Below are 20,442 nucleotides of genomic sequence, written 5' to 3' on the forward strand. Positions count from 1 at the left end.
GCCCTCTGCTGGTGTTTCTGCATAGCTGCAGTATAAATTGGAAGGGGAAGTCATAATCTCTCAAACATGAACCAGTCACTATAAGAAATACATCTCTTCTCTTTCACAACAAAATTTGAGTTTATCATTTATTTTACATTGTAGATAATGCAGACAAATAGTGCGTCCTTCTACCTTTACTCACAGTATCCAGGTTGCAGTTGAACAGACATATTGGCTTGCTGGGTTATTTGGGTTAATGCTGGCTATTCATACTGTGGATTAGTGATGACAAAATAGAGCCTGGCCCTAATCACACAATATAGTAAGCACTTGGGAGCCAACTAGTTTGTCCTTCTTCTTTGTTTCTTGCTATTATTTCCTAGACTTTTAAATTAAAAACACCTGATTTCTCCTTTAATCCTCTACATGAAGATCAAATGCAATCATACCAGTTTTAAATAGATCATTATCATTTATTTTGAACGATTTTATATAACAAGACACTTTAGACTTTGTTCCTCAGTAAAATGTAATTGTAATTCTAAGTTTAAATGTACCAAAGTACTCAAGTGAACAAAGTGTCACTCTATATCTCTGTAGAGTACATTTTTATTAATAGCATGTTTATTTTCTTTTGATCCCAGACATTTTCTCTCATTTACTCATATTCAACCTGAACTTCATTTGGGGGATTAAAGGTCCGGTCATGTTAAACATTTACAAAAGGAATTCAAACGTTTTTTGTACGCAAGGGAGTAAAATTCCCTCCCTCATGTGAACACCTTGTAGAAAAGTGTCTTCAATGTGCTTTTACCCAGTTAATAGATTGAGAAAATGTGTCAGGTAAAAGTAATTTATCATGCTTGGGTGACTCATCTTGAAACCTAGCAATAAATAATCAATATATAAAATCAAAAACACAGTTTCAGTAAAATATGAATAATTTATTTTTGTTATATTGCTGTTTCATCTGTCAAAGCAACAGCTCAAGGTTTGGCACTTGACTTTCTAACATTTGTGAGGATACATTTTTACATTGGTACATGAAAACAGTCACAACCAATGTTTTTCTTCTTACCCCCATTAAGGCTATTATACAGCATGGTCTCTCATACCGACTCTTTTGTTGAGATAAGACAACAGTCAAAGAAGAAAACAATGATTGTTAGGAAATATATTAAAAGGATTATCTGTGCAAATACCTCAATTTGAGATGTTTAGGACATGGATCTAACATGTTATACATCTGCTACTTTAAGACATCAATGCATAATTAAAAAGTAGGTGAAACACATTTTCAGAAAGTTGATTAAAAGAACAATTTTATAATATTATTATTATTATTATTATTTTTATTATTATTAAGTTACAATTTAAGTGAAACCAATTGGGTTAATGAAACTGTATAGACTACATATTAATTTCATACGTTTGCCAATTTGTGAGAGTTACTATACACATTTCAGCATGTATAATGCATCCAATCTGCACATAGAAGGTGATAACACTTTACTTCAAATGCATGATAAACTATAAACTAGTCCTTACTTACAATCATAGCCAAAGCAAGTAGAGGCATGGTCATGCATGCATCTATTAGAGTTTTTTTTACAGCAAGAAATACTTTACCATGTTAAGGAGGATTGAAGTACATTACAATTAAAATCTTTATACCTAAACATAGTTGGCTAATGGTGTTTTTTCCTTTTGAATGGCAGATGAAGTCTACACAGACCATAGTACAGACGCATTTGGCAGTGCGTTTGTGAGCAGAATGTACATACAACACATCCTGCAGACAGTGCTCATGAAAACATAGTTGTACTCCCTCAGAGTTTCTGTAAGGCAGAGACACGAGACAGTCTTTGATGTGGAAATCCTACAGGTGTCTGGTGGCCTGCCCAGATTTGAAGTTGATTTGTACCAGCAAGATGTCAATGTCCGGGGTAATGTTACGGTCTTCAGCGTGAATACTTTTGTAAAACCTGAGCTTCCACTACAACGGCAGGTTTCTCAATGTCCGCTTTGCTCTGAACCATCCTCAGCTCCAGTTGTGCAGGACTGGGCCGTTTCCCAGGGCCAGCCATCTCTGAAAGACAGAAGAGCAGTTTAAAGAAAACAGTGTAGGACTTAGGGTGGCTGGTCAACCGCGCAGTGAAAGGGTCATTTTTGTCTTAGTGAATGTCTTCAGGCTGTTAATCCTCTTGTGGCATTTTAAATGCAGTTATAAGAGCAACGGTTATGACATGTTTTGTGTGCCTCCTTTTACTCAATACCTATAGATAGCAAACCTACATAATGCACACTACTTGTTGACATATTGCTACTGCTTGTGTAAATATAGAGCTAAAAGAAGGGGGCACACACAGTTCATTTGTGTCCAAAGAAGCCATAAACACACAATCCTTACCATTGGCGTAAGTCATAGTCCTCTTAATGACGTGGTGCATGACGGAAACAGTCTTTTCACAGGCAGCCTGTGAAAAACAGAAGGAAGACAATGTGTAAGTCCAGCAAAACCAGATTTCATCAGTTTTTGGATTAAATGGTGAAGTGTGCCACTGACCTTCAGGTCTTTAGGATGATGGTGAGTCCAGGCTAGCAACATGGCAGCAAACAGGTCTCCTGTCCCCACAAATACAGCATCCACTTTGGGGATGTCCATGCATATTTTCTGACTGGTTTTGGTCCCATCTGCTTTCACTACAATAAGGACGCATCCAAATTTAGAGTATAATCCCCAAATGTCTTATAAGCAGCAAAAAGTAGACGTTGCGTCTGGAGAAAGTTGTTCTGGTACTTTACCAATGTTTTGGCTCCCGAGGGCGACCAGGAACTGGTCCCCACGTTTCGAGGGCAGGTCTGTACTAGTGAGGACCACGGTCTCTGGACCCATTTTATGAAGCAAGTCCATCACCTGGAGTGTAGTAGGGGTCACAATATAGCGTTCTTACTTTTTGGTGTCACAAACTAAAGACAGCACAGTGAGGAATATGTTTCATGTTCACCTCAACAGCATCTTCCTCTGTGGTGATTTTCCTCCCAGTTAATAGTCTGTGTAAAACAGGGCAGTAGTTATAAATATACCAATCAGGTATTTACCTACATTGAATAATGAACAAATGGCTCACCGAATATTCCTCCATATCAGCTAATATTAGTATCAGTATTAGTGAACTCACTCTGCTTCAAACTGGTTGGGGGTGAGGATATCGGCCAAAGGCACTACTTTGTCCCTGTAGACTGGCAGCAGATACTCTGGAACGTACTGAAACAGACAGCAACAAATAGGGTCTCCATGCAGTTTCTAAACCTCCTGACAAGTTAACTTTCAAGTACAAAAAGAAGTACAAAGTACATTAAACCCTCATCAGGTGTGTAGTTTAAAAAAATAATTAACTGTAAGATGCTTACCATTGAACCATGGTCTCCCATAACAGGATCACAAACTGTGGACAAGAAGACTACAAATTAGGCTTTGGACTATGTTAAGAACAAAGTTTACACTCTGTTAAGGCTGTAACTAATGATTATTTAATTTTGCTGAGTATTTGATCAATACACAGATAAACTCTTTGGTCTCTAACATGTCATAAATTAATTTAAAAAATGCCCAGCATAACAGTTTGAAGCCTAACAATTACAAAGATGGAAATAGTGAATCTTTAGCCCTTTGGCTTGAAAGAGAATGATGGAATATCGAAATAGGTTATTATTATAATTTATTATTATTTCTGTCCATCGACAGATCGCATCAACTGACCAGTATTGGTTCTCAAAATTTGAAATGTGAACAATGTAAAAAAAAAAAGTATCCTGACCATATACCAGGCTGGGATTGGCCTTCTTCAGCTCCTGAATAATGTCCACCACCATCTCCAGGAAGGACGTGTCTCTGCTGTAACCTTGGAGATGAAAGTGTGAAGAAGAGAAAATGACCCACCGTCAGTGTGTTTCCTTTCCGAGTACTCCAACTAATATTCAAAGTGTATCAATCCATCTGTGGCAGCCCATAGGGTCAAACCTAATGAGTGAGAAATGCTAGGTACACAGGCTTTTGCACGTCAATCACTTTAGAGGAAGTTGTGCCCCTTCATTCCAAGTGCAGTACTGAGGCTGTTGAAGGACACTTTATTATGTCTTCTAGTAAATGGCAATGCAAAGCTGTAGCTGCTGAAGATCCACATTTCTTTACTCGACAGTGACACACTGCTGGGACTCACCTGTGAGGATGTAGTTATAGCGGTTCACCTTATTGAGCTTAATGCCCTCATACAGCTCATTTAGCTCTTCTGCTGTCAGTACTTGTCCTTTCCAATGGGCGTAGCCTAGGGTTTAAGAGGGAGAGCAGAGGTTCAAAATGACATGACATTTTAAAGAGAGAAATCAAGAGGCTTTCAGACTTTTTGAGGATCCGTGGAAACCCTGACACACAGTTAAACCAAGACAAACACTGTAATAATATATTAACCCGGTTTTTCTACATCTTTCTACTTTTCTCCTCCCCTCTGCTGAGGTTCCTCTACTCTGTGCAGTGTCCAGGGTGATACAGGGGCCCCCACACTGACTGAATGGGATGCTTGTCTCCTGGCTGTAAGCTTCCCCCTTTCTCCGCTGACCTAGAATAAACCCTACAAAAGCTGCTCTGACTGCAAATGATTGGACACAAACACACATCGGTGTATTCTTCATACCGTTCACACGGAGCCCAAACTGACCCTGAGCCAGCGAGAGACCACCTCCTGCAGCGAGGACTTAACAGAAAGCTTGAGGCCAAGTAGAGGCATGTGCTGCGCGGTTGGAGGGGAAACTTGTGCATTAACATTTCAAAACGAGAATTAACATTTCTAAATATTTATTAAAAAGGAGAATTACGGTCGACACAGTTATGCAATTTTCTCCACCAGCTGAACACTGACAATTTTCCTCTCAAAGAAGAGCAGATGTTCATATTGACTCCTGCCCCTGTGGTGTAAGCACATTCTTCACATGCTTTGACCCAAGATTATTCTTGTGGAAATAACTGTATTTCCTTGTCGGGAGTGAAATAAAAGGTGATGGGGAATTCAAGCAAATATGCCTTATTTAAAACAGAACATATAATAGATTTATTCTCAGAAAAATGATTAGATGGGGATTACGCACAGACACAGCAGCTGTGCACAGTAGAATCCACAAAGAAAATAGTTATAGTTTTTACTTTAGTAGGCTGGGCTATAGGAACCCCCCTTTCTCTGCAGCATGGCTGTTAGTATGCAACAAGAGAGCTGAAAGTTGAAGGACAAACAATAAACTTATCTCGTGAGAAAATGGCACGGTTAGCAGGAGAAGAAACAAGGAGTAACAGGTGTAACATTGGAGAGCGCTGAGAGTTGATAGACTGTTCAGAAAAACAAGTCCTTTGTTGGCAGACTGCCAACGAGCAGAAGGCCCCAGTGAAAATGGCTTCAGGGTTCACAGGGTACATATAGAGAGATGAACTATTATCAAAAGCATTTCTTTCACATTTTTCATTGTTTCCATAAATTGACACACCAATTATAACCCTGTCCTTTCTGCAGGTGTTTCAGCCAACAAGTTATTTTTGATGTTCTTTTCCTGACTGGTTCGGCATTTTTAAAATCGGCCCATTTCACAAAGTGACTTCAATAAAGCCCACACTGCATGTGGGTGATGATAGAGCGGTTGATTGATATGTAAAAAAGATGATCAACAAGCCAGAGATGAAGATTTCTGGCGTTTATATACGTGATCAACAAGATTTTGCAACATTAAGAGAACGAATGAATAATGAACAACACAGGATGTTTTTGCAAATAAGACTTCTTTGTTTCTGTTCTGTGGCTCTAGTTCAGACTATTACAAATACAATGCACTATAACTTAATCCTCACTGTGTAGTGGTACAGTTATTGATAAAGTTATACGTCTGCACCCCTTTTCGGTTCATTATACTGAGAGGTTTTGCGTGTTCAGCTTTACATGGTCTGGTTTACTATGACCAGTATTTTATGGTGGCTAACATAAGCCATTACCCAACGCTGACTAATTTTAGATATTGCTGACTTTATTTTTCTGCTTACGTCCCAATTTCACGTGCTCTCAGTCAAATCACCTAATGACAGTTTCTTAGTTTAGAGCAGCTGATTGCAGAGCATCTTGGGAAATGTAATGTTGCAAATCTAATGTGTAATCATCCTGTAACTGCTACTCGTGGCCACTGATCAGCAAAGGTTGCATGACCTTCCTGCCTCGTATTTGTTTAGATATTTTCAAATAAGAAACCTGATTAATTTGACCCAGGAATGCCTCAAACAACCATCTTCCTCAAAACCTGATTCTATGTTGCGTGTTAAAAATAATTAAAGTAATCAATTATAAAAACATTCATGAACTTTGAAATATTTATAGTCCTCTTTGACAATTTGCATTTGGCAATCATGGCACCATTTCAGCCTAAAAGTCATTCTGTCCCATGTTGTAGATGAACATTTGAGATGTAATAATCAATGTCCTGATTTCAGTGATGGGTTGTGAGGTAGTCAGATTAGAGACTAAAATAGGCATTACAGTAACAATGTTGATTCATATTTATTACCAGCGGTGTCTAGTTTGACAGTTTAATAGGAATCCACAACCAGTGATTAAAAGATGCATGAAGGAGGCATTTTCATATACAAATGTTGAGTATATATGTAAAGTTAATTAGTTTGTTGTGTTACCCATTTATGGACTCTATAAGAATGTGTTTTTCTTTGTTTGGAAGGTTTATTTTAGATGCAAGTCTTTAATAAACTCAATTTAAGGAAGAAACAAAAAAAAGGTAGGCTACATTAATTAAAGCCCAACTGTGAAGAATGCATATGTGATTGTTGCATCTTTTTGCCTTGAACAGCTGACTTTGCATCATTTGATCTTTAAACAATTAAATAATACAGCCTGCAACACAGTATTCATGCAAGATAATGTACTCCCACAGATACACCCATTGTAAAGTTACCTGAAAAGGAAACTTAACTTATCAGGGAGAAATGGTTTGTAGAAAACATTAACTTCAAACCCAGTAACAGATGACCAAAAAGATTATATTTCGCAGAGTTAGCTAAAGCATGCATGCAGAGCTCATCCAATGGATTATATACAAGCAGGCGGAGAAAAAGAGCTTTGGGCAGTAATTAACTCTGTACATCACACCTCTGACCCTCTCGGTTTGGTTTATGTGTCCAGTGTTTCTCATTTAAACATGTCGTGTATGACACACACACACACACACACACACACACACACACACACACACACACACACACACACACACACACACACACACACACACACACACACACACACACACACACACACACACACACACACACACACACACACACACACACACACACACACACACACACACACACACACACACACACACACACACACACACACACACACACACACACACACACACACACACACACACACACACACACACACACACACACACACACACACACACACACACACACACACACACCTTTATGACAACACATGGATCACAACTTCATAGTTTTTGACGAAAGATGTAAAGCATTACCAATCCATGCACTACGCCAGGAATAACTAAAACTCATAGCTTCATATTTGAATAAAAAGATGAGGGTTGAGTTGTTAAGAAAGTGGGGAAAAAAAAACTAAATATAAATATACTTTGTGAAACTGAATAAAAAGCACTTTGAAAGCACTCGGCCGACCTGTGTGATTGGAGAACTGCACAGAGTTGATCGAGTCCACTTCAAAGCCCAGCACCTGAGAAAAGAGAAATTAAGCAGCTGTTTACAGAGATGTATGAACTCCAATGTACTTGGGGAACAGCATGGTGAATTACAAGGAGTGCAGTTCAATGACAAAACCACAGATTCTGTAACGCGTCACACTGTGTTTTGTGATCATTGAAAGGACTGATATCCCTTTTGGAATATTTTAGTACACTTTATGTAAATCACATTACATTCTAATACAGTTATGTAATGCATTAGTTTCGGAAGGCTTTCCTCTGAGCTTAAATATGGAGACAGACATGTCTGGGTACTGAAAATGATCCCACAGATCCTTCTGCAGGAAACGTTGACATAAAAGAGAAGTAAAAGGAAATGTTTCAGATCAATGCAGTCCATCATTAAAAGAAACACTGACATAATTTCAATGACCTAAACATGATGTTGACTATAATTAATAGTGTGTTGTAAGTCTCAGATATTTTATTAATATGGGAATGAAAATAAACTAATTGCTGTCTAGAGTGGGGCATTCAATTTTAACATTTTGAAATCTCAATCCGCTTTTGAAAAAGTCCGGATATAAATGCGCAATGGTATTTCTGAACTATATGCTATCATTCTTACATTTCAGATTGAAAACTAGCTTTTGGGTTGTCCTATTACATCGGGTGTTTAAAAAAACGGGATATTTCTGTATTTTCTTTTCTTCCCACAGACATTATCTAATAAGATAACGTGATGTAGGTAAAGTATAAACATTGGGAAACGGCCTATGATGTGTAGGCAGAAGAGGAAAGGTTCCTATGACGTTTCAATGAAGGCAATTGCCTTCAGCCTTAAGACTCTTCTCGCTATCAGGAAGCCACGCTCCATACAAAAAGCATGTTCTCTACCTTTTGCCTTTCTCTGTTTTAAGCTATTTCCTACGTGTCAATGAAGTCTCGTGGACCCACCTGCATGTATGATCAAAGTCTTACCTGCAGAGGGAATGTTGCCGACTTGTTCCCAACGTATCCCCGGACAACATGACTCTGAATGGACAACACACGACACTCCATTACCGCAATGAACTAACGTGACACCGGCTGCGTGTCGAAACACCGAACAGAGAAAACAGACGTGATACACTCTAAATCTGCATGAAAAGCGTGTGAACAGGCTCGACCACGTTGATTCCTAGCATGTGAGGAACAACTCAAGCATTGAAGGGCAGAAGAGGCGCTGTTGCTAATGACATTTAGTTTTTCTTCAGGCGGATATAGGGACACCTAAACTGGTGCATTCAATTGCTTATGAGGAATATGGGAGCCCCCAGCTTCCTCCCAAAAAAATATACTTCACGTTACAGTATAGCTTCAGATAGTTAGCTACATTTTACATTTGAGTAGTTTTGTAAAATGTTAACTAAAAGTATTGGTTCACATGAACACAATTATAAACAATATCCAAGGTCCACGTGAATTGCAACAGTTTGGTTTAATCATTCATGCATGCGTGATAATGCATTTCTAAAGACAAAATCCGCAGCTCTCGCCCTGTACAAAAATACACTGCAGTTTATCTGAAGTTGATATGCGACTTTAGCATTCTCAGTTAGATCAAGTTCATATCTTCCAAAGTGACAGTTTTTTAGGACTGATTACAACGAGCAAAAACTGTTTCAATGTTCATTTGGGTACCTTGAAACTTATTGTTTGAAGACTAACTTGAAAATGGTGATAGCTAATAGCTGGATAGATATTTATACCACGCATGTTGGCAAATAAAATGATAGTAATGCAACATTGAATATTGCATTTCAAATTTGAGTGACGTCAGGATGCATACAATACAATTAATGAATATATGATTTAATGAATGAAATATGAAATGTGGTATGACTAATAATGTGTTATTTACTATGTTCAATAAAATTCACAGTTAATGAATATGCATACAGCACATACGTTGGTATAAAGATTTCCCCACATTATCTATCTTCATTCGTAGCCTATTGTGGAGAAAACTGATTCACCGTATGTAATTTACAAATGTTACATTGACCAACAGAAAAGATGGATGTAAAATAATAAACATAATAACAGTTATCCACTTAATTTGAATGTATTCAGTAATATATGAAGCCAAATGTAAAATAATGTTAGGCATTGTTTATTCTGTAACTCCTTGAACAACCCTTTTATCATACAAATTCAGAATAACCAAGGCAAGTATTTTGGTTACCACCAGAGAGCACAAGAGAGCTAAGAGACGATTACCTGACAAAATGCAAAAGCTGAAAAAAGGAGGATGTACACTAAAGCACAACAACAATATTCCAAGAGAGGACACTTTTTATATTTCAGTTACATATATGGAGAATGGAGGTCTTAGTGAGATCATTGGCTGCACGTTTCAGAAAAAGATGCAGTTGAAGGATCGACTGGCAGGAAGCACACTGGCCCTGACATCTGGGTGAGGAGCACAGAGGCCAGATAGAGAACAGTGAGAGCCAGGTGGGTGAGCTGTAAGCTGAGCTAATCACTAAAATACACATGAAGCAGCTGCAGGGAGAGAGAGACATCTGGTACAGACTTATTATACTTGTCTTGTGGATCTTTAATGTTGGTCTTGAGAAACTTGAGGTGTGTCAGCGCACTATTTTACAAGTTTTAATCTCTGGATAAATCCTTTAATCAAGAAATATGATTTCAATTAGGTGTAGGTAAATACATGAAAACAACAACAACAACAATATGTTTCATTAGGTTGTAAAATGTGTGACAGTCCAGTTTTTAATCACTCACACATGACACACACAAATCAACCCTCTACTCTTCCAGTCCAGTCCAGTCCAAAGCACAGCATTAACATCCATGGAGGCTCAACCTGACAGCCAGCAAGACCAAAACAAGTAAACAGAATAAACTTAATATACATATCATATATCAAACATCTGAATCATACAAATTATACAGAATGTATTGCACAGACATATACAGACATATATATATATATATATATATATATATATATATATATATATATATAAAAAACAGTTTGTATCATCATCATTGCTATTTTTATATATGAGAGATACCGCAAGATAGAACTTGAAGTGCAATGAATTTTAAGTTTTAAGTTTTAAAGAGCATGAAAACAATCCTTGTCAGTGTAAAGTGTTCGGTGTGTTCAGCGGGAGGTAATATCTGTGCCTTCAGTGATGTTATTGGCATGAGTCTGTTGAGTGAAGGTTAATCTAGAAAGACATGAAGGTGCATGTCAGTCCCACAATGGCGGAAGTATTCACAACCTTTAGCCTAACCACACCCATAAATAGTCCATCACTGTGCAAGTATCCTACATTGAAAATGTAATGTAAACTGTTATACATGATTATTAGCCCACTGATGCACACCACTGTTAGATGGTCGATGTGCAGCTTATATGGAAAGAAACCAGAACTGTCCAATAAAAAAGGTTTCCCTCTGAGTTGTAGTGGAATGGCTTGAAATAGTCACGTCTATAAGTTGTAGGTGAACACTATCATGTCAGTGACAAATTGGTTTTATAATTTCTATGGTTTAGTTATGGTATTTGCAATATGTAAACATTTGCAAAGGTTAATAGCTGTACGTGATTTAAGTTTCTTTTACCTTTTGTTTTTTTACAGTTCTGTAAATACCACCTCAGATGAATGGGCGTCACCACGTAAACAGACGGAGGGACTTTGGTTGTGTTCCAGGTCACATTTCCCCGCCTACAGGCCGGTGGGTCGTGTTTATTATCCCTCCGCGCTGCGCAGCCCGAATTCATCCACACAGTCTGGAACTAGACCCGCCTCTGATGCTGTCGTCTGGCCGGGGAGGAGCCAGGTAGCAGCTTCACTGACACGTACGAATCCTGCGTAAGATTTAAGGAGGAAGTTACATATTTTCCTTAAGTTTACACGGGTTGCTTCGACTCAGACTTCATGTAGTTGACCTGTCCCGGACCAGAAGGCCTGTTTGGACGCGTTTGAAGCGCCGCGGGACTCTCAGACAGAGGAGCCGAAAGCACAAGATGAGATTTTCGGCGTTTATTTCTGTTCTGCGGTCGGTCGGCCCGGTGGTAATCGGTATTTCTTTAGGGTTCACGTTGAGTTTATTGAGCGTAAACTGGACGGAAGAAGCGTGCTACCTAGACGGCAAGCAGGGCGAGGATGTGACTTCGGGTCACGAGGGGCAGCTCAAGGGAGCCCGAAAGCCCAACTCTATTTCCACCATCAACGATGTGGAGTCCGAAGAGGATTTTGAACCAAGAATAGTCCCATATAAACAAGTCCAGCAGAGTCCCACAAAGAAAGTGTTCAGGTAAGCGTTGGGTGGCCGTTAACCTAAACTGGTGAACACTATTTATATTAAAATAAATACATGGCGTGTACCTGTTCTGAAACAGGACTCACCATTATGAGCTCACGTTTGCAGTGCAGCAGGCATTGCTGCACTGCATATATTTTTCATATAAGTCACTGGTTGCCATGTGGCGATGAGATTTTACACTGACAACACATGATGAGTTTGACTAATAATACAAAACCAAATGGCCCGCATAAGTAATTATAATTATATATAATATAAGTACTTTTTTTTTCTCCCTCTACCTGATGCCACTGGTCTTGATCAAGCTGGCACACATAATGTCTGATGGAATAGGAAGTTTACAGTTTACAGCCCCACTGCCAACATTTACTGCCAGAGCTGAGAGTATCCACATGTTGGGCCATGCCCGCATGCTGAATGAGTTCTGCCTCACATTTTCTTTTGTAGAGAGGCAGACATTTCCTGGACTTTCTGGATAGAGACCTTGTTTGAAAGTTAGCTCTCACACCCAAAGTGGTTGCATTGCATTGCAATTCTGAGAAAGAGATTTTTCCCTGTAGGAAAAGTTCAGCTAAGGATATTTAAGCATTTCCGCACACTGGTTTCATAGGCAACCAGTGCCATGCAGTGGATTGTAATCTAAAAGGGAGAGCAACTATCAATAATTTTCATTAATACAGATTCTTTGCTCGCGTAGTGCCAAAAAGGCGAAGTAGCCACAGCCAGGTGGATTCTGTCCAACCAACAGCCCATAACCGCAGTGATGAATCACAATTCCAGTCCTTACATGTTAACTTTACCAGAAAGCCTATTTTTCTTGTTAGTCGGTATTTCTGCATATTTAAAAAACACTCAGGCGTTCCTTGACATTTAGTGGGCAAAATCACAGATTTGGTTTGGATCCAAAACATTTTCTTTAGCTATTTTCAGTCGTTGTTATTCCCATCGATTTTCAGGTCAAGATAATGTATTTTGGTGTGACAGTAAGATGAAGAATGCTTGGTGACAGTTTGTTTTTCTATTTTTCCTTTTGTGTATTGTTAATTCACACATATTTAACATGTATTCAGTAGCTCTTTGGTGTCTTTTTCAGGGCTAAATACATAAGCACAGAGTTGGGGATGCGAGAGCGTCTGTTCGTCGGGGTCCTGACATCCAAAAACACCATAAGCACTCTGGGCGTAGCTGTCAATCGCACCATCAGCCATCACCTGGACACTGTGATATTCTTCACCGGCATGCGCAACCGCAAAGTCCCTCACGGCATGTTTGTCGTCTCCCACGGAGATGAGAGGCTGATCTGGAACATGTTTCAGAATATCAAGTACATTTTGGACCATTACATCAATGAATACGACTGGTTTTACTTTGTCCAAGATGACGCCTACACAGAAGCGGACCGGATCAAAGCCCTGGTGGATCACCTGAGTATGGATCGAGAGCTTTACATGGGCAGTCCGGAGGAGTTCATAGGGGGAGAAATGGAAGGGAAGTACTGCTACGGTGGGTTCGGGTACATCCTCTCCCGTACCTTGCTCCTCCGACTCCAGCCCTTCCTGGAAAACTGTCGGAACGACATCCTCAGCGCGAGGCCTGATGAGTGGCTCGGAAGATGCATCATCGATTACACAAACACGAACTGCGTCAGTGAATATCAGGTAGGTTGAGTCTATCTGGGCACATGATTACACTGCACTTATTCAACACCATCTCGTTTTCAATAATACATATATATTTATTTTAAATCTATAATCGGCTTCTTAATGTCTGATTCTCAAAGGGAACAGAATGAGGCGGCTCGTAAGTTAAAATGAATGACGAGCAACGGAGGAAAAATAGATGCTGCGGCGGGCTACAGCAGGGGTTCTCCTCCTCCAAAGAAAAACAAAACTGTCACAGCAGAAATCCTGCAAAAAAAGCACTTAAAAGTGACAGACAGCTATATAAAAGTGTAATTACCATTCTAGCACAGAGGTGGTATTTATACTACAGAGTAGATTGCTAATAGCCCTCTTCTCCACCGCTCCAGCAGCAACATGGAATAGGTAAACAGGCCAGCAGAGCGCAGCTCAGTTCAGTCTTGCTTAGGTTCAATGGTGTGAAAATCCCCTGTGGGTCAACATGCTCTGCTCCTGTAATGTCATTAGCATTTAAGGTCAAACAAGCTCTGTGGAGACCTGATCTGTCCCAGTGCCCTTTCAGGTGATTGTTTTTTTGCATTCTGCTCCCTCCATGCTAAGAGTCCGTGGTCTTTGTTAACATATTCAAATATATTGTCAGAAGGTTATCGATGTAAATGTGTCCTTTTGTAGTCGAGTCGTTCCGCTGTCTTTTGCTTCCATTTTCTTCTCCTTGGCCACGACACAGTGCCGGAAACCATCTTGTCTCACAGTTGAAAGTGAGTTGCATGGTTAACTAAAGTGCCCCGAGCCAGAAGAGCTCCAGCAGAGCCCCCTAAATGAGAGAGGGGAGCAGGGAGAAAGTTAAAAGGGTCTGGTGTGGGTGAAGAGAATAGCTTGAACACAGAGCCAGACATAAATTTTTCTGTTAAGAGAGAACATTGATGACAGTTGGGCACGGATGATGCTTCACTAAGTGTACCACTACAGGCTGTTGGCAAACATTTACAACAGAGTGGCCTCGGTGCTCAGTTAAGCTGCGTCTCCATTCTTTGTTCTTTTAATAGCTTAATCAGATTGTATTCACTTTTTTTAATCACGCAAGCTCCTTAGGTGACGACTCGGTTTTCGGCTTAAGTGACTTTAAGTGGGATTCTGGTGCCAGTGTCACTCATTTGCTGTTGGGTTTCAACATAACCTTATTTTTCTCGTTTGCTTTTTAACTTGATGCTGCACAGGTCCTATTTAATTAGAAATAAAAAGCAACATTAAGATAAACATCACTTGAACCTCATGTTCCCAAAACAAATGTAATCCCGTAAATGATCAAAACTCCGGACGACTTTTTGTTTTTGTACAACAATAGTATTCAAATCTTAAAAATGTAATCACTGTTTTGCCTTCGCTATGCAATTATGGTTGAAACAGTCTGTTTAGCACAAGATGCTGTCTAGATGGCGTGTGATGTTTGTTCCAATGGAAGTAGCACAGCGTAACAATTATGCTTTGAAAAACATAAAGCATGTATCTGCCATTTAAGATGCCTTATGAAAAGAAGTCTCCGTTTTCTCTCAGGGACTTCAGTACCACCATTATGAGTTGGGAAAAAACTCTGATCCGAGTAAAGAACAAAGTGAAGAGTTCAAGAAGGCTCTGACTGTCCATCCAGTGTCTGACCCTGAACAGATGTACAGGCTGCACAGATACTTCACTGAGATTGAACTCCAGAAGACTTACGATGAGATTGCTAAACTGCAGGTAAGCTGATTTTCAAATGTCACAAATCTCCCATGGTCCAGTCAAAAATAACAAACCTTGCTTGTCATTGCATACTTCTGGCGGCTCAGCAACTGTGTAGATCTGAACGATTCTTGTGTTTCCACAGGCCGAAATAAAAAACGTGAGCGTGGTTGCTTTCGAGGGCAACCGAAGCTCCCAGTGGCCCGTTGGGATCAGTCCACCATTTGAGCCGAAATCTCGGTTTGAAGTTCTGAAGTGGGAATACTTTACAGAAGAGGAGATTTATTCATGCGTTGATGGCTCTCCAAAGTGTGAACTGCAGGGTATTGACCGCATGGATGTGGCCGATGTTATTGAGGTAGCCATGGTGGAGCTGAACAAGAAGTACAAGCCTGTCCTTCACCTGAAGAAGCAGCAGCTGATTAACGGGTACAGGCGCTTCGACCCCGTCAGGGGCATGGAGTACACGTTGGATCTTCAGCTGGAGGTCGTGAACCAAAAGGGTCACAGCCGTTCAATCACCAAGCGAGTTCATCTGGTGCGACCTTTGAGTCGGATTGAGATCATCCCCATGCCCTATGTCACTGAAGCGACAAGGATTCACATCATCATACCTCTTACTCTGCAGGACCGAGTCCATGTTGACCATTTCCTGGAAGTCTTCGCCGCAAATGCTTTTGAGACCAGTGAAAATGCCATCTTAACGTTCCTGTTCATTTATGACCCAGTGGAGGCGCAGCAGGTTAACCAGAATGATATATTTTCCGGTGTGAAGACACAGATAAACACTTATGAGCGCAAATACCCAACAGTTAAAATCCCGTGGATAAGTGTCAAGACGGAAACACCGTCCCAGATCAAGTTCATGGACATCATCTCAAAGAAGCACCCGGTTGACTCGCTGTTCTTCTTGGCTAACGTCAACACAAATGTCAATTCAGAATTTCTGAACCGCTGCCGCATGAATTCCATAAACAACTGGCAGGCGTTCTTCCCCATCCATTTCCAGGACTTCAACCCTGACGTGGCCTATCACAACCAGCAGCATCCATCCACGGTCGATCTGGTCAAGGATGCAGGCCATTTTGACCGCAGGTCATTTGAAGAAGCGTGCTTTTACAACTCTGACTACATGACGACACGCACGCGCATGGTGGCAGACGTCCAAGAGAACGAGGAGATTCTAGAGACCCTGGACATCTTCGACATGTTCCTGAAGTATTCGGGTCTGCACGTGTTCAGGGCGGTGGAGCCAGCGTTGCACCAGCAGTACAGCTACCAAGCCTGCAACCCCCGGCTGAGTGAAGACATCTTCCACAGGTGTGTACAGAGCAACTGGGAAGGCCTGGGTTCTCGCTCCCAGCTCGCCATGCTGCTGTTTGAGCAAGAACAAGGAAACAGCACTTGAAAGCACCAGTGAACTCCCCGCTCCCACTCGTCTTTTTGAAATGGATGGTAAAAGCTCTGTTTTTACTGTACTAGATTTGAGGGCAACCCATGTCTGGGGGCTAAAGTACCATTTGTGACCCCGGACTCACCGCTCTGTGTCAATCAAGGATCATTTGGTTTGTTATGAATTTTTAGCTAGTTTGGAAAAATGAATGCAGTACATTCCCAATGAAACCTCTCCTTAAATGTTTACAATACCCATTTGTACAGATGAGTTGCTTGAACCAAATGTTTTTGCTACTCTTGACGATCCAGAAAGCTACGTTAAGAAATTTCTGACCACTGGATGGCAGAAACTCACAGCAGCAGAGCCTTGGCTTAGTTTTGGCTTAACCAGTTATGTTTTAGGGTGTCAACTACACACCCAGCGGACACGTGGCTACATAGAATCAGAGGTACTAGCGGCAACGCGTTCACCCATCTAGAATGTCATTAGAATTCATGTTAATATTAAAGATATTGTTACATTTAATGTATAGCTCACCAAAGGTTGTGTGCTCCTTCACATTGAAAAATTGAGCTTTTGATATTTACATATTTTTAGTATTTACAAAAGCGCTTTATGTGCCTTGACACTTCCTTTTCTATATGCTGACTGTTTTGAAATGATATTTATGTTGCACAGTTTTGCAGGTCACCCCTTCAGGTGACGCACAGCTGATGTTTTTCATTAGAACTTAAAACATGAATAATAGTTCTGAGCAGGAGGGAGATCTTAGCTTTCACTGTGGATAAAGTAATGTTGCATAGCTGGGAGAACTGAATGGGTAGTCGCTCAAGCTTACGTCTATTTTTAAAGGTGTCTCGGAGATGTCCTGATCTCAACCGTCCACAGGTTGAGTACGTGCCTCAAAGCAGGGAGGGACTTGGTAGAAAGGATCTTCAGAGGTCAAAGATGACGACTGGTGTATTCCAGCAAGTTTTCCCCATGAAACCTTTTGAAGTTACAAGAAAATCTACATGCAGGAGGCAACGGAGATTTATGAATAATGGGGAAAAGAAAGCACCGTGGTAAATGTCTAAAGTGATTGCCAAGGTGAGTCCTCATAAAACAGGATTTAATTAGTTTAGAAATGACTGAAATTAAGAATGTATGAAACATCAAGTATAGCAGACCGTTTTTATACTCTGAAAAAAAGTGTTTAAGTGCTCCAAAGTATTTTGGACCACATTGCTAAAAGTTTTTGTAAGTTATTGAATGATGGGCTCAGTCTTAGAAATGGTTGCGTGACCCAGTCACAGTGCAGTCCAAAGGGAGGCCTTTTCTACGTTAGAGTGGTGGAGGTAGCTGTACTGAACACAGGAGAGTTATTGGTATGTTATAATGTGCAATATTACAGATGATACAACTGTCTCGGTGTCCGATGGAGGGCAGGACTTTTCATTTCAAAGACATTTGCTGTAAGTAGAGCAGTGTGTATACCAAAATACTGTTCCATAAAGACTTTGACTTCTTTCTGTTCAATGTCAAGTAAGTACACTGTAATTTCTTTTGACAAGACCTTTTAATGTATTTTACTGACACTAGACACTTTTCATCATCAAATTGACTTTGAAATACATCAAATGAAGGCATTTTATTTAACTTTAATTGGATGCAAACGTACCTATTGGAAACACTACATCCACAGTGGTGATCCTCAACACTTGCTGTATTTTCTGCCACGTGAACAAAGACCATGGAGGTCATTTTCTAACGCATCTCTTTCTTGACGAGAGCAGAAGAGTACGACACTAATAATGTGCGCAATTGGAAACCGAATCTTCCAAAAACCACTGTGAAAGATGGAGGGCTTAGATTACAATATAAAGTTATTGTGGTGATCTGCGTCGTCTCTGCCAGTGCAGTCCAAAGGGAGGCCTTTCCTACGTTACTGACGTGAGGAGCTTAAACGTAAGCGAGCATGGCAGATTAATCACCCAGTGTTGTTAAAACAGCCGCCCTCGCTGGCCGAAGTCTCTAAGTATTTTGTTCATAACTTATTTATCTGGCATTTCTCTATGAATTATGCAGATTCTGAATACTTCCGCACTAAGAGAGGCTTTCATGACATTCTCCGTGCATGTATAAATATTTTATAGATTCTATTTTTAAGCCTTTTGTAGCATTATGTACACAGCGATTGATACTATATTTTTGGTGACAAAAACGTACTGTATCGAACTTTGTATTTTGTGCATTGAAAATCATATAATTTGACCAGGAAGATGATTTAATAATATGCTTTTGTTGCTCTCACTTTCAATCAAGCAATTCATTTCAAAAAGCGGGCAAATGCATAGGCTCGTTTTTAAAATTTCCATTGATGTTTGGATTGGTTTACACTATTTTATGCATATGGGTACTAGTATAACCAAAGCAATACGTTTGAATTGATACTCATCACATTTAATTGTGTGCTGTAATTTCTAATGAACTGTGAATTATTGTGATTTTTAAATAAAGATTATTTGAATATAAACATTTCCTCTTTTTGTTTAATTTTTTTGTGAAGAAGAAACTAGTATTCATAAGTGCAGTTTGTCCTTTAGATGTCAGCAAAAGAGTGTGTTTCGTGTCTGCAGCACAGGTCCTCCGGGCCTTCCAGTCGCTGAGGTGAGCAGCGTTACTGAACAGCATTTAGAGATAATACTTCTAACACAAACATGAACGCTTTTCTTATTCATGTTCACAGCGTGTGCTCAGTAGGACTGCAGTTGGCCTTCTTGCGCATGACAGACTCGAGGTCTTTCTGATGTCTGGGTTGGGTTAAAAACTGGAAAAATGTTGCAACCTTAATAACAGCTTTTAGTTATTTCAAGGGTCCGTATGCACTACCCTGAGGCATGCTGTAAAACAGCATAACTACAGAGCAGCTGCGAGTTAATTGTAAGTCATTATTTTGTACTTTCTCCTCCCACATGGGGACACGGTCGTTTCAAGTCCCCTAGAAACGAGAAGCTCTCAGTTTTCATGAGAATTTGGATTCACCTGCAGGGCGTTTTAACAAGCAGAATTACACAAATTGCTAGACGTAAAATAGATTGGTCAAGAAATTACCCTTTTTCATGGGCCCTCTGAGTCGTCCCATGTTGTCCAACAACTTCAATCTTTGTAACCTTGTATATATCTTTTAACAAATGCCAATGGTGGAAAGTGTGGTAAAATTGAAATGCATGTTGAGTGTGTGAATAATGAATACACAATGTGGAATTGAATTGGGCTCTGGATTTAGAAGGCATTGGTTTTTACCAATCTAAACTTTAATAGTTTTTTGTATATTTACCATATTTAACATTTATAAAATGTGTTCTAACAGAAGAAAATAACCACAAGATCACACATCTGTACAAAATGTAAGCGTTTCTTGTTCCTGCAGTGAAGTCTGTCAGATGTGTGACAGCCTTCCTTCTTAGGAAAAGTTTTCCTAAGAAGGAATTCCTGACAGCTGCTTGTGTCACCCTGCACTCATATTCTTTCTCTTCTCAGATGACATCTCAGACCTCAGCCAAAAAACAAAAAGAGATCATCAAAAATTAACATCGGTGGCTGGTCGGA

General features: G+C 40.0%; 2 protein-coding genes across 2 annotated transcripts; one reads left to right on the forward strand and one right to left on the reverse strand.

The window, feature by feature from the left end:
• Positions 1 to 905: 905 nt before the first annotated feature.
• On the reverse strand, positions 906 to 8,998 carry LOC117751014 (pyridoxal kinase-like). Its single transcript, XM_034562510.1, has 11 exons — positions 8,734 to 8,998; positions 7,730 to 7,784; positions 4,206 to 4,310; positions 3,804 to 3,887; positions 3,397 to 3,431; positions 3,165 to 3,250; positions 2,991 to 3,036; positions 2,788 to 2,899; positions 2,549 to 2,685; positions 2,393 to 2,459; positions 906 to 2,071 (listed from the first exon to the last, which is right to left on the reverse strand). Exons 1-11 carry the CDS (start codon positions 8,812 to 8,814, stop codon positions 1,944 to 1,946), a joined length of 936 nt encoding a protein of 311 aa, XP_034418401.1. The 5' UTR covers positions 8,815 to 8,998; the 3' UTR covers positions 906 to 1,943.
• Positions 8,999 to 11,605: 2,607 nt separating this feature from the next.
• Positions 11,606 to 19,362, forward strand: chpfa (chondroitin polymerizing factor a). The gene is made up of 4 exons (XM_034561884.1): positions 11,606 to 12,087; positions 13,190 to 13,754; positions 15,291 to 15,473; positions 15,601 to 19,362. The coding sequence occupies exons 1-4, from the start codon at positions 11,798 to 11,800 to the stop codon at positions 16,861 to 16,863; spliced, it is 2,301 nt and encodes a 766-aa protein (XP_034417775.1). The 5' UTR covers positions 11,606 to 11,797; the 3' UTR covers positions 16,864 to 19,362.
• Positions 19,363 to 20,442: the final 1,080 nt, after the last annotated feature.

This window comes from Cyclopterus lumpus, chromosome 21 (assembly GCF_009769545.1).
Source record: "Cyclopterus lumpus isolate fCycLum1 chromosome 21, fCycLum1.pri, whole genome shotgun sequence".
Taxonomy (NCBI): Eukaryota; Metazoa; Chordata; class Actinopteri; order Perciformes; family Cyclopteridae; genus Cyclopterus; species Cyclopterus lumpus.

Excerpts from the sequence above, each read along its gene's own strand:
- LOC117751014 (XM_034562510.1), bottom strand. The coding sequence starts at position 8,814 with ATGGAGTGTCGTGTGTTGTCCATTCAGAGTCATGTTGTCCGGGGATAC. Across the intron at positions 3,251-3,396 it reads TGGGAGACCATGGTTCAATG|TACGTTCCAGAGTATCTGCT; the intron begins GTAAGCATCTTA and ends TGTCTGTTTCAG. Across the intron at positions 3,037-3,164 it reads CCCAACCAGTTTGAAGCAGA|ACTATTAACTGGGAGGAAAA; the intron begins GTGAGTTCACTA and ends TGTTTTACACAG.
- chpfa (XM_034561884.1), top strand. The coding sequence starts at position 11,798 with ATGAGATTTTCGGCGTTTATTTCTGTTCTGCGGTCGGTCGGCCCGGTG. Across the intron at positions 13,755-15,290 it reads ACTGCGTCAGTGAATATCAG|GGACTTCAGTACCACCATTA; the intron begins GTAGGTTGAGTC and ends GTTTTCTCTCAG. Across the intron at positions 15,474-15,600 it reads ATGAGATTGCTAAACTGCAG|GCCGAAATAAAAAACGTGAG; the intron begins GTAAGCTGATTT and ends GTGTTTCCACAG.